This window comes from Oncorhynchus gorbuscha, linkage group LG08, assembly GCF_021184085.1.
Source record: "Oncorhynchus gorbuscha isolate QuinsamMale2020 ecotype Even-year linkage group LG08, OgorEven_v1.0, whole genome shotgun sequence".
NCBI lineage: Eukaryota > Metazoa > Chordata > Actinopteri > Salmoniformes > Salmonidae > Oncorhynchus > Oncorhynchus gorbuscha.
The window spans coordinates 19354553-19370526 of NC_060180.1; the positions used below are offsets into that span (position 1 = coordinate 19354553).

The 15974-nt window shown below is 42.8% G+C and overlaps 2 protein-coding genes across 7 annotated transcripts in view; both read right to left on the minus strand.

The window, feature by feature from the left end:
- The window catches only part of rasgrp3 (RAS guanyl releasing protein 3 (calcium and DAG-regulated)), a 55889-nt gene extending 49838 nt beyond the window's left edge, over positions 1–6051 (minus strand). For 2 of the 3 annotated variants that reach the window (XM_046358704.1, XM_046358701.1), the window contains exons 1-2: positions 5914–6051; positions 4586–4784 (exon numbers count right to left, since the gene is read on the minus strand). The gene's annotated coding sequence lies outside the window, so the exon portion shown is untranslated. Of the gene's footprint in view, positions 1–4585; positions 4836–5913 lie in introns of those variants that run through there. The other variant, XM_046358702.1, reaches the window with a different exon arrangement.
- Positions 6052–7558: 1507 nt separating this feature from the next.
- The window catches only part of LOC124041290 (latent-transforming growth factor beta-binding protein 1-like), a 131604-nt gene continuing 123188 nt past the window's right edge, over positions 7559–15974 (minus strand). For all 4 annotated transcript variants that reach the window (XM_046358710.1, XM_046358708.1, XM_046358707.1 and 1 more), the window contains one exon: positions 7559–8785. In XM_046358710.1, coding sequence (XP_046214666.1) covers positions 8607–8785 — 179 coding nt within the window. In that variant the 3' untranslated portion in view covers positions 7559–8606. The remainder of the gene's footprint in view (positions 8786–15974) is intronic.

Below are 15974 nucleotides of genomic sequence, written 5' to 3' on the forward strand. Positions count from 1 at the left end.
CTAGTCTGGAGTCATTCGGTTCAGTTACTTTCCCTTTCTTGGGGATGATAGTGGACATCTTGAAGCAGGTGGGTATAACAACCTGAGTTAGAGAGAGAAATGTCAAAGCACACAACAGCCGGCTGGTCTCCAATGCTCTGAGGGCACGGTTAGAGATGCCGTCTGGGCCGGCAGCCTTGTGAGGGTTAACACGTTTGAATGACTTACGGCCAGTCCTCAGTGGAGACTGTGTGTTTAGCCCACATTGTCATCAAGGGCTCTCTGCAGCTCATGGTCATTGTGCTCAAATCTTGAGAAAAAGGTGTTTAGCTCGTCTGGTATGGTGACGTAGGTGACCGTGATGTGGCTGGCTTTCATTTTGTAATCCGTGATCGTTAAGAGCCCCTGCCACATACGCCTTGTGTCCGATCTGCCAAATTGCTCCTCCACTTTGTCCCTATACTTGTCGTTCGCCCTCTCAAGTCATATTTGTACTGTATAACCACACAGTACACTAGCCAATCACCTTGCTCTGTTTATAAGCAACATCTCTCTCTTTCAGAGGGAGGGAAAGAGTGAGATAATAATGAGAGAGAGAGATAGAGGGAAGAGAAGAGAGGATTGTGTCTGTGTAAGAGAGAGAGCAGGGGGGGAGAGAAAATAAAGGTGGGGAAAGGAGGGGGGTTAGGAGGAGGAGAGAACTCTCCCATTGTAGTGATTTATCTCTCCCTCTCAGTCGCCTGCAGTGCTGGCCATAATTAACATCAGTTGGGAGATGCAGGTGGAGCAGATAGTGGCAGCCGTGATGTGAGCGAGAGAGAGGAAAGGAAGAGAAGGAAGAGAGGAGAACCTGTTAGTAAAGGTTAATTATTGAAAAGTTGTATAAACAGGCTGTCTATCCCAGGCTGCTATCTGACTGGGACCTGACAGTCAAAAGTTTGGACATACTCATTCAAGGTTTTTTTATTTTTACTATTTTCTACATTGTAGAATAGTGAAGACATCAAAACTATGAAATAACACATATGGAATAATGTAGTAAACAAAAAAAGTGTTAAACAAATAAAAATATATTTGAGATTCTTCAAAGTACCCACCCTTTGCCTTGATGGTAAAACCGATTCAAAATTTACGAATCGCCAGATCATGAATGTTTTTACTCATATTGTTTCATTCAGAAAACACCTTTTTTGTTGTGACTGAATTAATGCGTATTTGAGGCATCTAACTGTGTATGACTGTCAGATAATTGTGTGCACACCGCACAGTGCGGGAGACAGCCTCTCTTGCAAATGAGAGGTAGGCCTATCGCTGTTCTAGGCTATTCGTACATCTGCGCGGCAACTTCAGCATTCAGATACCTGTAAAATGACAGTCACAATGTCAAATCATAGGCTTTAATAGTTGAGCGACAACCAATGTAATTTTCTGGGTTTACTGTTACTAGTTGTAACTAGGGTTACTAGGGTGTATTCATGGATGCCAAGGGAAGCCAGCCTTCCCCAAATATTTGACCAATAAATAAATTAACATTTAAAATAATTTATCTTTCCTCTCTGTCTTTTCATAATTTTCCATTAATTTGCAAGTGGCTGAATCTCACCGGATAAATCACCCAAGTGAGGGAAACAGCACGCCTGACTCATATGTGTAGCGCTGTCTGATGCTGTCTGAACCAAAATGTTGCTGCCATAGCATGATTGATGCTATCAAGCATTTAACCTGCCTTAATAATAATTAGCCAATCAGCCTTGAGCTAAGCACAACTGTGGGTTGTCCCGGTGCAGCAAATCAACCCCCCAAGGGAGGCCAGTTTGGATTTGGCTTCAGACCAATCAAATCACTTCCTTTATAAAACGTAATTTTCTGAAAAATGTGTCTGTTTCCGGTCTGCTTGTTTTGATGACCTGCACAAGCTAGCCACAATGATAGGAATACATTTTTGGGTAAGTTTGTTATCAGTGTATTAAACTAAGCAAATATATAGCGCTGTTGATTTGATTTTTAAATTGTTTAAGTTTAAATGGTGCTGGAATAGCGGCCTTATTGTATATCATGGTGGCGTATGAACGAATGGGTTATAGAGCAAACAATGCGATTATCACAACCTAAGTTGTATGGTTTGGCTCAGTGATTTTACCCATGCACCGCTACTGATTGTTACCATAACCAAATGCGCTGTAGAAAATTGTGTTTGACCGGAGTTCTGTAGGCCTACGCAACTTACATCCAACTGCTGATTGGGGTATTCAATCATTCAGATTTTATGTTGATGTTTCAGGTTCAACATAAATACTGATCAAATCAAAATCTGATTTTATTTGTCACATACACATGGTTAGCAGATATTAATGCGCGTGTAGCGAAATGCTTGTGCTTCTAGTTCCGACCATGCAGTAACATCTAACAAGTAATCTAACCTAACAATTTCACAACAACTACCTTATACACACACACACACAAGTGTAAAGGAATGAGTAAGAATATGTACATAAAAATACATGAATGAGTGATGGCTGAACGGCATAGGCAAGATGCAGTAGATGGTATAGAGTACAGAATGTACATTTGAGATGAGTAATGTAGTGTATGTAAACATTATATAAAGTGGCATTGTTTAAAGTGACTAGTGATACATTTATTACATAGACTTTTTCATTATTAAAGTGGCTAGAGATGAATCAGTATGTCGACAGCAGCCACTCAATGTTAGTGACGGCTGTTTAACAGTCTGATGGCCTTGAGATAGAACTACCCGCCCTCCAGGACACCTACACCACCTGATGTCACAGGAAGGCCAAAAAGTTCATCAAGGACAACAACCACCCGAGCCACTGCCTGTTCACCCCGTTATCATCCAGAAGGCTTTAAACAGTCAGTGTATTTGGTCATTTTTACATGAATAGGGTAATTTCATAAAAGACATCAATCATTTTTTCGAGATGCGCATGGTCGCAATCAGAGAGAGAATGGCGTCTTTTTGTAGGCACCCACTCCGCCATGGTTCACTGGACAAAGCCTATGAGGAAAAGTAATGCAGGTTTTTGGAGGGTTTTTGGATAAACGCATAAAGGCTTCAAAATAAACGCATAAAGGCTTCAAAATAAACGCATAAAGGCTTCAAAATAAACGCATAAAGGCTTCAAAATAAACACATAAAGGCTTCAAAATAAACACATAAAGGCTTCAAAATTCATAAAGGTCATGTTAACTGACTGCTATCATCTCAGAACAAAATGTATAAGATATTTTAAGCCTGTGTTAACCACAGACCATATTTTCAGTTTATTCCAAAACGCTATTCTTTCACCATTCATTTTCCCGTAGGGATGGCTGGACGAACCAGAGGTAACTCATTTCCAGGTTTTAGGACTACAAGCTGGTCAGGACAGGAAAAGCGCTCCATAAAATTCCAAACGTCTAAACCATTTGCTTTTGAATCAGGGGTCAAATCAAAAGTTGCATTATATTAATTGGCTAAATGTCATGCTAATTTCGAAAGATAAATATTTACAGTACTAGGACAACAACAAAATGTATCTGCAAAAATGACAAGTTAATCAGTAGGTGGTGGTGATTTAAGTTAAAGTGGGTGAACAAAAAGCATAAATTGCCCCCCACCCTAATCTGATAGTGGGGTGGTAGACGCTCAGCCTTCCCTATGGCTCAGCTCAGGTGCCTACTCACACCACTGACATTGACACACACACTAACAGAGTGCCACTCAGCTTAGAGAAGTCATCTCAGACAGATCCAGCTCAGAGAGGCCCAGCTCCTGAGCTCCCATCAGCAGCAGATATTACTTTCAAATGGGAAATTAATGTGTTCATACAAAACAAGTGCATTGAATTGTAACGAATAGCATCAAATCGTTCCCCTAATCAAACTAAAATCGCTCGAATTGTTTCAAACTAAAACATATCGTTCCTGTATCGGAGCCCATGTATCTAGTTGCGTATCGAATCGTTCATGAAAGGAGAGATGCACATCCCTACTGTATAAGCATCCTCTATGTTGATTACACAAGGACAGCTTGTGTGCTAGATGTGTGAGCATCATTACTGCAACTAAATTGCCTCACCCCCCCCCCAAAAAAAAACAAATGTACTTTTAACTTTTAATAAATGAAATTCCTTTCATAAATCTCAATGTGTGATGACAGGCTGTCAGGGAGCCACTCCTGTGTGATGTCATCTGTCACGCTCCAAACACACACCACGGGAATGCTGACACAGTGCCCAGCTAGATTTACTGTCTTCAGGACACACACACACACACACACACACACACACACACACACACACACACACACACACACACACACACACACACACACACACACACACACACACACACACACACACACACACACACACACACACACACACACACACACACACACACACACATCACACATTCTACTCTCACTCAAACAATCATCCTCCAATAACAGCACAGCGCACTCCTGTCTCATCAACATTCAGGTGAAAAGAGATTTGTCGATGTGCATATGCCCAGTTGTACAGTACGACAGACACAGTGGTGATGTGATAGTCTCCAGTCTCAGTTGAACAGCTAAATTTGCTGATTAGCATATTGCTCTTACCTCTTGTCTCTTCTTCAGTATCGTTTCCTCTCAGTGTTAGTCTCAGCGGGACAGGAGTAGTTGCGTACCGACTCTGGTTATGCTGCGGGGAACCGTCCACTCATGCTTAGACAACACTGTGTGCTGTGCGGGGCTCTCTGACCGAGCGAACGGCTCTCACTCCCAGCTGCTCTGGAGAGGCTCAACAAAAACATCACGCCTGAAGAGAGAGGGGAGAGGAGCATGTGACCACAGCAGTCTGTGTGCCTGCCCTCTCTCTCTAGCCTCTGAGCCCTCTCTTGCACACTATTTTTGCTCTCTCTCTCTCACACACACACACAATCTCTCCTCTCGCTCTCTTTCTTACAATCAGTGCTCTCTCCTGCTTTCCCTCAGAACTCTCCTCTCTGGGGCTGGTGCAACTATCTCTCCTCTAATGTCATTTGAAGCTTTGTGAAGCAGTTCTGGCTGCAAGAGTAGAGTTTTATCAGCCAATAAAACAATTCCTCCATACATGCACGTACGCACGTGCTCACACAAGTATATTTTTCAAACGCACGCACGCAAACACACGCCTGCCAAGCACTTGTCCTTTCATCGCAAATTTGCTTGAAAATCACATGTGGTATGGATTTAAGACAAATCCTGTGTGGAAAAAGAGGGTCTGTTCTGTTCGAATAGGAGCTGTATAAATCAAAAGAGATACTGTACTTCTCTCCCTTACCATGCCCTGGTACAGCACCGGAGAGACAGGTGGAGAACAGGTGTACAGTCCGGACAAGGGGCACATTCCTCTGCCCAGGCGATGCCGACACCTACCAGATCTTACAACGCCTGGATAGGTATTTGACTTACCAGGAAACCACATCATATGTTATAGCAATCTGTGACACAGTTGACGACGTGGCACGCAACCATTGGTTGTCTGAGCAGTGGAAAGCGACCAAGACCTGTCGACTGCAGGTGGTTCTCAGAGCTAACGAGCATAACCCTGATACAGAAGAGAGCTGTTTGTGATAGTCTTGCCCTATAGGTCAGTGGCTAACACGGTGCAATTTGACCAAAGAGAAGGGTTCCACTGCAACATATCAAAACCAATAACAAGCATACAAACAGGGCGGCAGGTAGCCTATTGGTTAACAGTTTTGAGCCAGTATCCAGAAAGTCTCTGGTTGGAATCCCTCCGCCGACGAGATCAAAAGAATCTGCCGATGTGCGCTTGAGCAAGGCACTTAACTCTAATTGCTCCTGTAAGTCGCTCTGGATATGAGCATCTGCTCATATGACAACACATTTAAACATGAGAAAATGATTAAACATATTTACATATGCAAACAGCTGTCTCTTACCTCCTCCTTATGTTAAGACTCAGTGTAAGGTTGCTTTCATCAAGACCACAATGCTACTACTTAAATGTAATATATATGTACTACTTGGTACAACTTATCCCTCTGACATGGCTCTTCTCTTCACTCGTTCTTTAGCAGACTGCCCAGTGAGACATGACTTAGGGGACTAGAAAGCTGGACTTTTGACCTTGGAGTGACTAGTTAAAGTCAGCCCTGACCATTGGCTGAGCCGATCTAGGTCCTGACAAGATCCCAAACCCACAACAGAAACCAAGCCCTCCAAAACAACGTGGGCTTAGCAACATAGGATGTGATGCCACATAGATATAGGGCTTGGTGACTGAAAAAACGTAGAATTTGCATGCTATTGGAGAACACATCTGAATAAGCATTAAACACACAATATTCTTAGTGGTATTCTACAGTGGTCAAGGTAGAAGTCAGAATACTCTCACTGTTGCAGTTATACATGTTATACAGGGTGGGATTCCGATGTGATCAAGAGGCAAATTGAGAAATGGCCTATCTCTTCTAAATTACTTAAAAAGGGGGAATTATTGGTTGCCACCCGGGTCACTCTCTTTTGTTCGGTAGAAATTATGGTCAAGCCTGACACTGGAGGTGCTAAGCTGAGTTTAATGCCGTTTGAGTCCCTCGTCAAAGGTTTCTGCTGGCCCCTTGTCACTGTGGGAAAAGCCCCATCTGGGTGACACTGGGTAGCTACCCAGCCAGGAGGAGGGCAACAGTAACACCAAACATGTATTACCTAACTGGCTGTGGTGTCCTTTACTCGGCCATTCAGATGCTATTGGTTAGATCCATAATCACAAACGCACAGGTCCACAATGACCAGATGCATCGACTGAGCTGTTGTCATGTCGCTGTTGGCCTATATTAAGAACAGCAGCAGGAAAATAAAATGATTAGTCAAGTCTTCTACGATGTGTTGACATCAGAGGTGTTGTGGCGCTATCACTGTCTGTGTCAATGGAAAAAATGACAGAGGGGACACTGGAAAATGGGGCAATAGGGAGGGTGGGGGGTGAGAAGCATGTGCTGAGATCAAGATCTATGAGCAACAAGAATGCAACAGCAGCGAGGTCATTGGTAGTTGAGGCCACTCATGCGTCTCTTCTATTTTGCGCTGATTAGAGAAGGGTCTTGACACCATAATGCCAGGCCAATTCATATTCTATATGATGCAGAAAACAGGGAGGAGCAAACATCACCTCTGACCTAGGTATTTCTATACTGATCAACCAGTTCATGTTAAGTGAAGTGTGGTCTCACCCTGAGCCTGAGTCTTCTCAGGCTAATAATAGCACTGGTCTGAGGGTTATATGGAGTGACTAAACTAATGAACATTAACAATATGAATATAATACGAATTTACAATATGCAAAGACTAGTGTTGGAAAGGTATGATAGAACATGTCTTGTTAGTATGTATCCACAGTTAATTAGTAACCACAGTTGTGAAGTCGTAAAGACCACCCATTTCTTTTGTGCACATTGTAGTCGAGCTTATCTAAACGGGCATGTGTCATATGTCACGACTATATGGTTCTTCTAGGTACAGCTATTGTGCACAATGTGAATAGGTCTTTGTCACTTCTAATAATAAAGGCCATCACATACCAGCCAGTATAAATATCACCATTTGTGATTTATTACCAGGGGTTTAATATACATAGTAATATGAATATTCATACAAGAGCTATTTTTCATGTACAAATTACAAATACATAAACTGGTTTCTCAACTCTTCTGTTTAAATGTACAAAATTTCTCCCACGGCTGTCCCATAGCAGCTTTGCAACCTGGCAAGACTTTTACACATTGCAGTAAAATGCTGAAAAATATTTCATTAAAGTATGAAAAAAAATTAAGCAAAACTTCATTTAATTTTTGTTCAATGAAATAAAACAATATCTCAAGAAAATAAATGAAAGAGTAGGGAATATGACTGCTCCACAGGGCAGGCAAGAGAATAAAACCAAACAAATCCAAAAATAAAACAAAAAAATAAAAACCTGCTATTGTCCAATGTCCCAGACACAGAAGTAGTTTTGTGTTTGCATTTATAATTAATACAAAAAATGCCTAGAAAAAAAAGCTTATTCCAAAGAATTTACATGAACAACATTCTATTACAGTAATGTGCATACTGCATGTTTGTGTGAAGCCACAGAGCAAAGATCAGATGGCTGTCCATCCATGGCCAGGCAAGCAGTCCTCCGCAGTCACCGTACAAGGAGGAGGAAGAGAAGGGCTGGAAAGAAGAGGGAGAACGGGGAAAACGAAAGGATGGCTGGCCTCTTCACTTAATTAAATATCCACACACAAGGCATTTTGGACTGGGTAGAAAATAAAACGTTATCCCCCAGTAGGAGTTCATAGGGTTTGTCGTTACATTAGGAGAGCGAATGCTCCTCTAGCGTGCATAAGCTCCTTTTAATATAAAAAATCAAACGGACAAAAACCAGACAAAACAAACATACATTTTATACAATGCTGTGTTTCTCCTCCGCACACAGGCACCACATAGTAGGTTAAATTGGATCTTTATCTCAAGTAAATTATTTTTGTTGTTTTATTTAGTGTGTTTTTATACAGTGCAGAGTATATGGGCTTGGATTAAATAAGTGTATTTTGTTTAGTGTTTTGTGTTTCCCTCTAGTGGCTGTGGGGGCTCACTCCCTCTCTGTGGCCACTGCTGCCTCCCCCTGTTCCCTGGCCACACAGTAGTTAGGCCGCTCAGAGGGGGTGTATCCCGGCAGGCACACACACTTGTAGGATCCTTGCGTGTTGATACATTTGGAGTTCTTGCAGAGGGACATCCGGTTGTTGAGCTCAGAACACTCATTCACATCTGTGTAAAAGAGAGAAGGGGAATCATGTTAGCAGTCTACATACACTACCATGAGAAAGAGAGGCCTCACAAGTCCTCAACTGGCAGTTTCATTAAATAGTCCCCTGCAAAACACCAGTCTCAACGTCAACAGTGAAGAGGCGACTCCGGGATGTTGGCCTTCTAGGCAGAGTTCCTCTGTCCAGAGCCTGTGTTCATTTGCAATTCTTAATCTTTTCTTTTTATTGGTCAGTCTGACATATGACATTTTCTTTGCAACTCTGCCTAGAAGTCCAGCATCCCGGAGTCACGTCTTCGAATGTTGATGTTGAGACTGGTGTTTTGATTGTACTATTTAATGAAGCTGCCAGTTGAGGACTTGTGAGGCGTCTGTTTTTCAAACCAGACACTAATGTACTTGTCCTCTTGCTCAGTTGTGCACCGGGGCCTTCCACTCCTCTTTCTATTCTGGTTAGAGCCATTTTGCGCTGTTCTGTGAAGGGAGTAGTACACAGAGTTGTACGAGATATTCCGTTTCTTGACAATTTCTCACATGGAATAGCCTTCTTTTCTCAGAACAAGAATAAACTGACGAGTTTCAGAAGAAAGTAGTTTGTTTCTGGCGATTTTGAGGCTGTAATCGAACCCACAAATGCTGATGATCCAGATACTCAACTAGTCTAAAGAAGGCCAGTTGTATTGCTTCTTTAATCAGGACAACAGTTTTCAACTGTGCTAACACAATTGAAAAAGGGTTTTCTAATGATCAATTAGCCTTTTAAAATTATAAACTTGGATTAGCTAACAATGTGCCATTGGAACACAGGAGTGATGGTTGCTGATAATGTGCCTCTGTACACCTATGTAGATATTCCATAAAAAAATCTGCCGTTTCCAGCTACAATACTCATGTACAATATTAACTGTAAGTGCTGTTATTGTGAAGTGGAAATGTCTAGGAGCAACAATGGCTCAGCTGCAAAATGGTAGGCCACACAAGCTCACAAAACGGGACCGCTGAGTGCTGAAACGTGTCAAAATAATCTGTAACACCCATTACCGAGTTGCAAACTGCCTCTGGAAGACATGAACTATGTGTCGGGAGCTTCATGCAATGGGTTTCCATGGCCGAGCAGCCGCACACAAGTCTATGATCACCAAGCGTCGGCTGGAGTGGTGTAAAGCTCACCGCCATTGGACTCTGGAGCAATGGAAACTCATTCCCCCGAGTGATGAATCACGCTTCACCAACTGGCAAACCGACGGATTCCAGGAAAACGCTACCTGCCGAATGCATAGTGCCAACCGTAAAGTTTGGTGGAGGAGGAATAATGGTGTGGGGCGGTTTTTCATGGTTCGGGCTAGGCCCCTTAGTTCCAGTGAAGGGGAATTTTAACACAACAGCATACACAGCATACAGCATACAATGACCTTCTTGACGATTCTGGGCTTCTCCAGTTTGGAGAAGGCCCTTTCCTGTTTCAGCATGACAATGCCCCTGTGCACAAAGCAAGGTCCATGCAGAAATGGTTTGTCAAGATCGGTGTGGAAGAACTTGACTGGCCTGCACAGAGCCATGACCTCAACCACATCGAACACCTTTGGGATGAACTGGAACGTTGACTGCGAGCCTGACCTAATCACCTAACATCAGTGCCCAACCTCAACAATGCTCTTGTGGCTGAATGGAAACAAGTCCCCGCAACAATGATCCAACATCTAGTGGAAAGCCTTCCCAGAAGAGTGGAGGATGTTATAGCAGCAAAGGGGTGACCAACTCCATGTTAATGCCCATGATTTTGAAATGAGAAGTTCGACGAGCAGGTGTCCACATACTATTGGTCATGTAGTGTACGGTCTGTACGGTCCCCTCAATTGAGTAGTGCATTTAAAGCACAGATTCAACCACAAAGACCAGGGAGGTTTAAAAAAAGAGGCAACTATTGATAAATGTGTAAAAAATAAAAATAAAGTAGACATTGAATATCCCTTTGAGCATGGTGAAGTTATTAATTAGGCTTTGGATGGTGTATCAATACACCCAGTCACTACAAGGATACAGGCGTCTTTTCTAACTCAGCTGCCGGAGAGGAAGGAAACTGCTCAGGGATTTCAATATGAGGCCAATGGTGATTTAAAACAGTTTCATAGATTAATGGTTGTGATATGAGAACTGTTGTAGTTACTCAACAATACTAAGCTAAATGACTGAGTGAAAAGAAGGAAGCCTGTACAGAATAACAAATATTCCAAAACATGTATCCTGTTTGCAACAAGGCACTTAAGTAATACTGCAAAAAAATATGGAAAAGAAATAAACATTTTGTCCTGAATACAAAGCGTTATGTTTGGGGCAAATCCAATATCACTGAGTACCACTCTTCATATTGTCAAGCATGGTGGTGGCTGTGTCATATCATGGGTATACTTGTCATCGGCAAGAGAGTTTTTAAAGATAAAATAAATGGAATAGAATTGACCACAGGCGAAATCCTAGAGGTAAACCTGGTTCAGTCTGCTTTCCAACAGACACTGGGAGACTAGTTCACCTTTCAGCAGGACAATAACCTAAAACACATGGCCAAATCTACACTGGAGTTGCTTAACACCAAAGTATTGACTCAGGGGTGTGAATACTTACGTAAATGAGATATTTCTGTATTTAATTTTCAATAAATTTGCAAACATTTCTAAAAACACATTTTCACTTTGTCATTATTGGTTATTGTGTGTAGATGGGTGAGAATTGTTTTTATTTAATAACTTTTGAATTGAGGCTGTAACACAACAAAATGTGGAATAAATCATGGGGTATGAATACTTTCTGAAGGCACTGTACACACTAAGAAGCAGATACTGGAAATGCAATAAGGTAAATTATTCCATCCTCTATACATAAAGACCAAACATATGAACACAGCATCTGATTACATTTTTTAAAATCCCTCTTGAATATACTACAACCAGATACTATAGCAATATAATTATATCTTCATGGTCTATTGGAGGGATTGGCAACTGGTTCAAGGGGACCACAGTGTTCTCTCTTTTCTCTGTGTGCATGTCCAGAGTGATACATTTCAGAAGAAAGAATATCAAACAAGCACTCAAGTTAAAGGGTTGGCAGAATTCCTAGAAACGCTGCGAGGCCTGGTAGTTTAGTTTGGTCTCCTAGAGCAACTGTGCAGCGTTGTTATGGTACATTTGAGTGCAATGTGTATAAAGAGCCCTTTGGGGCTTGTGAGCTAAGTGGCTGGGCTCACCTCGGGGCAGTACTCAGGGCTTAGGGAAAGCGTGGACCACTGGGTGTGTAGTCTGAAGTGGCTACAGAGTGCTGTGTATGCGTATGTCCAACCGTCATGGTTAGCAAGAAAATAGTGGCACCATGTCAAATTAAGTTTAAGTGCTGTGGTTGCAGGTTCACCTCATCTGAAGCCTCTTCTTTTAGGGTGATGCTATAGGCCACCAAGATCCAACTGTCAGTATCTGAAGAATAAATGTGTGATGTTAAATAAGGTCTCTGATGCTAACAATTGAATTCTGGCCCATTCCTCCTGACAGAGCTGGTGTCAGGTTTGTAGGCCTCCTTGCTCACACATGCTTTTTCAGTTCTGCCCACAAATTTTCTATAGGATTGAGGTCAGGGCTTTGTGATGGCCACTCCAATACCTTGACTTAGTTGTCCTTAAAGCTATTTTGCCACAAGTTTGGAAGTATGCTTGGGGTCATTGTCCATTTGGAAGACCCATTTGTGACATTCTGACTGATGTCTTGAGATGTTGCTTCAATATATCCACATATTTTTCCTTCCTCATGATGCCATCTATTTTGTGAAGTGCAGTCCCTCCTCCCACAGCAAAGCACCCCCACAACATGATGCTGCCACCCCTGTGCTTCACGTTTGGAATGTGGTTCTTCGGCTTGCAAGCCTCCCCTTTTACCTACAAACATAAAGATGGTCATTATGGCCAAACAGTTCTATATTTGTTTCATCAGACCAGAGGACATTTCTCCAGAAAGTACAATCTTTGTCCCCATGTGCAGTTGCAAACCAGAGTCTGGCTTTTTTATGGTGGTTTTGGAGCAGTGGCTTTTTCCTTGCTGAGTGACCTTTCAGGTTATGTCGATATAGGACTCGTTTTTACTGTGAATATAGATAATTTTGTACCCGTTTCCTCCAGCATCTTCACATGGTCCTTTGCTGTTGTTCTGGGATTGATTTGCACTTTTCGCACCACAGTACGTTCATCTCTAGGAGACAGAACGCGTCTCCTTCCTGAGCGGTATGACGGCTGCGTGGTCCCATGGTGTTTATACATGCGTACTATTGTTGTACTGATGAATGTGGCACCTTCAAGCATTTGGAAACTGCTCCCAATGACAAACCAGACTTGTAGAGATCTACAATATTTTTTCTGAGGTCTTGGCTGATTTCTTTTGATTTTCACCTGATGTCAAGCAAAGAGACAGAGTTTGAAGGTAGGCCTTGAAATACATTCACAGGTACACCTCCAATTGACTCAAATGATGTAAATTAGCCTATCAGAAGCTTCTAAAGCCATGACATCATGTTCTGGAATTTTCCAAGCTGTTTAAAGGCTCAGTCAACTTAGTGTATGTAAACTTCTGACCCACTGGAATTGTGATACAGTGAATTATAAGTGAAATTATCTGTCTGTCAACAATTGTTGGAAAAATTACTTGCGTCATGCACAAAGTAGATGTCCTAACCGACTTGCCAAAACAATAGTTTTTTAACAAGAAATTTGTGGACTGGTTGAAAAACAAGTTTTAATGACTCCAACCTAAGTGTATGTAAACTTCCGACTGCAACTGTATATTACGATACGCTTCTAAGCTGTGGGAGGATCACCTCCTACAATTTTGGGACGATTTTCTTCATTTTAGATTCAAAAGCAGCGCAGCGTCATCCCACATTGTATTATCCACTTCATATTCTGCTATGTTTTGTATTTATGTTTATTTCCCAGTTTTTTGTGTTCGGAATAGAACATACTATTGCATCAAATCAAAATCAAATCAAATTTATTTGTCACATACACATGGTTGGCAGATGTTAATGCGAGTGTAGCGAAATGCTTGTGCTATCTAGCTCCGACAATGCAGTAATAACCAACGAGTAATCTAACCTAACAATTCCAAAACTACTTATACACACAAGTGTAAGGGATAAAGAATATGTACATGAAGATATATGAATGAGTGATGGTACAGAACGGCATAGGCAAGATGCAGCAGATGGTATCGAGTACAGCATATACATATGAGATGAGTATGTAAACAAAGTGGAATAGATTTAAGTGGCAAGTGATACATGTATTATTTAAAGATGCAATAGATGATATAGGGTACAGTATATACATATACATAAGCGATGAGTAATGTAGGGTATGTACACATTATATTAAGTAGCATTGTTTAAAGTGGCTAGTGATACAATTTACATCAATTCCCATTATTAAAGAGGCTGGAGTTGAGTCAGTGTGTTGCCACTCAATGTTAGTGGTGGCTGTTTAACAGTCTGATGGCCTTGAGATTGAAAAACAGCTTCTGTCTCTCTGTCCCTGCTTTGATGCACCTGTACTGACCTCACCTTCTGGATGATAGTGGGGTGAACAGGCAGTGGCTCGGGTGGTTATTGTCCTTGATGATCTTTATGGCCTTCCTGTGACATCGGGTGGTGTAGGTGTCCTGGAGGGCAGGTAGTTTGTCCCCGGTGATGCGTTGTGCAGACCTCACTACCCACTGGAGAGCATTGCGGTTGTGGGCGGAGCAGTTGCCGTACCAGGCGGTGATACAGCCCAACAGGATGCTCTCGATTGTGCATCTGTAGAAGTTTGTGAGTGCTTTTGGTGACAAGCCGAATTTCTTCAGCCTCCTGATGTTGAAGAGGCGCTGCTGCGCCTTCTTCACGACGCTGTCTGTGTGGGTGGACCAATTCAGTTTGTCCGTGATGTGTGCGCCGAGGAACTTAAAACGTACTACCCTCTCCACTACTGTCCCATCGATGTGGATAGGGGGTGCTCCCTCTGCTGTTTCCTGAACTCCACAATCATCTCCTTTGTTTTGTTGATGTTGAGTGTGAGGTTATTTTCCTGACACCACACTCCAAGGGCCTTCACCTCCTCCCTATAGGCCGTCTCGTCGTTGTTGGTAATCAAGCCTACCACTGTAGGGTCGTTCGCCAACTTGATGATTGAGTTGGAGGCGTGCATGGCCACGCAGTCAGGGGTGAACAGGGAGTACAGGAGAGGGCTCAGAACGCACCCTTGTGGGGCCCTAGTGTTGAGGATCAGCGGGGTGGAGATGTTGTTACCTATCCTCACTACCTGGGGGCGGCCCGTCAGGAAGTCCAGTACCCAGTTGCACAGGGCGGGGTCGAGACCCAGGATCTCAAGCTTAATGACGAGTTTGGAGGGTACTATGGTGTTAAATGCTGAGCTGTAGTCGATGAACAGCATTCTCACATTGGTATTTCTCTTGTCCAGATGGGTTAGGGCAGTGTGCAGTGTGGTTGAGATTGCATCGTCTGTGGACTTATTTGGGCGGTAAGCAAATTGGAGTGGGTCTAGGGTGTCAGGTAGGGTCGAGGTGATATGGTCCTTGTCTAGTCTCTCAAAGCACTTCATGATGATGGAAGTGAGTGCTACGGGGCGGTAATCGTTTAGCTCAGTTACCTTAGCTTTCTTGGGAACAGGGACAATGGTGGCCCTCTTGAAGCATGTGGGAACAGCAGACTGGGATAAGATTTAATTGAACATGTCCGTAAACACACCAGCCAGCTGGTCTGCGCATGCTCTGAGGACGCGGCTGGGGATGCCGTATGGGCCTGCAGCCTTGCGAGGGTTACAGATAGCTGATGTTCTGAAAGAGCTGCAAAATCAAAATTATTAGCCTATTCAACCTCTCTTTTGTATCGTCTGAGATTCCAAAAGATTGGAAAGCTGCCGCGGTCATCCCCCTCTTCAAAGGGGGTGACTCTCTAGACCTATATCTATCCTACCTTTCTAAGGTCTTCGAAAGCCAAGTTAACAAACAGATTACCAACCATTTCGAATCCCACCGTACCTTCTCTGCTATGCAATCTGGTTTCAGAGCTGGCCATGGGTGCACCTCAGCCACGCTCAAGGTCCTAAACGACATCATAACCGCCATCGATAAGAGACATTACTGTGCGGCTCTGTCAATC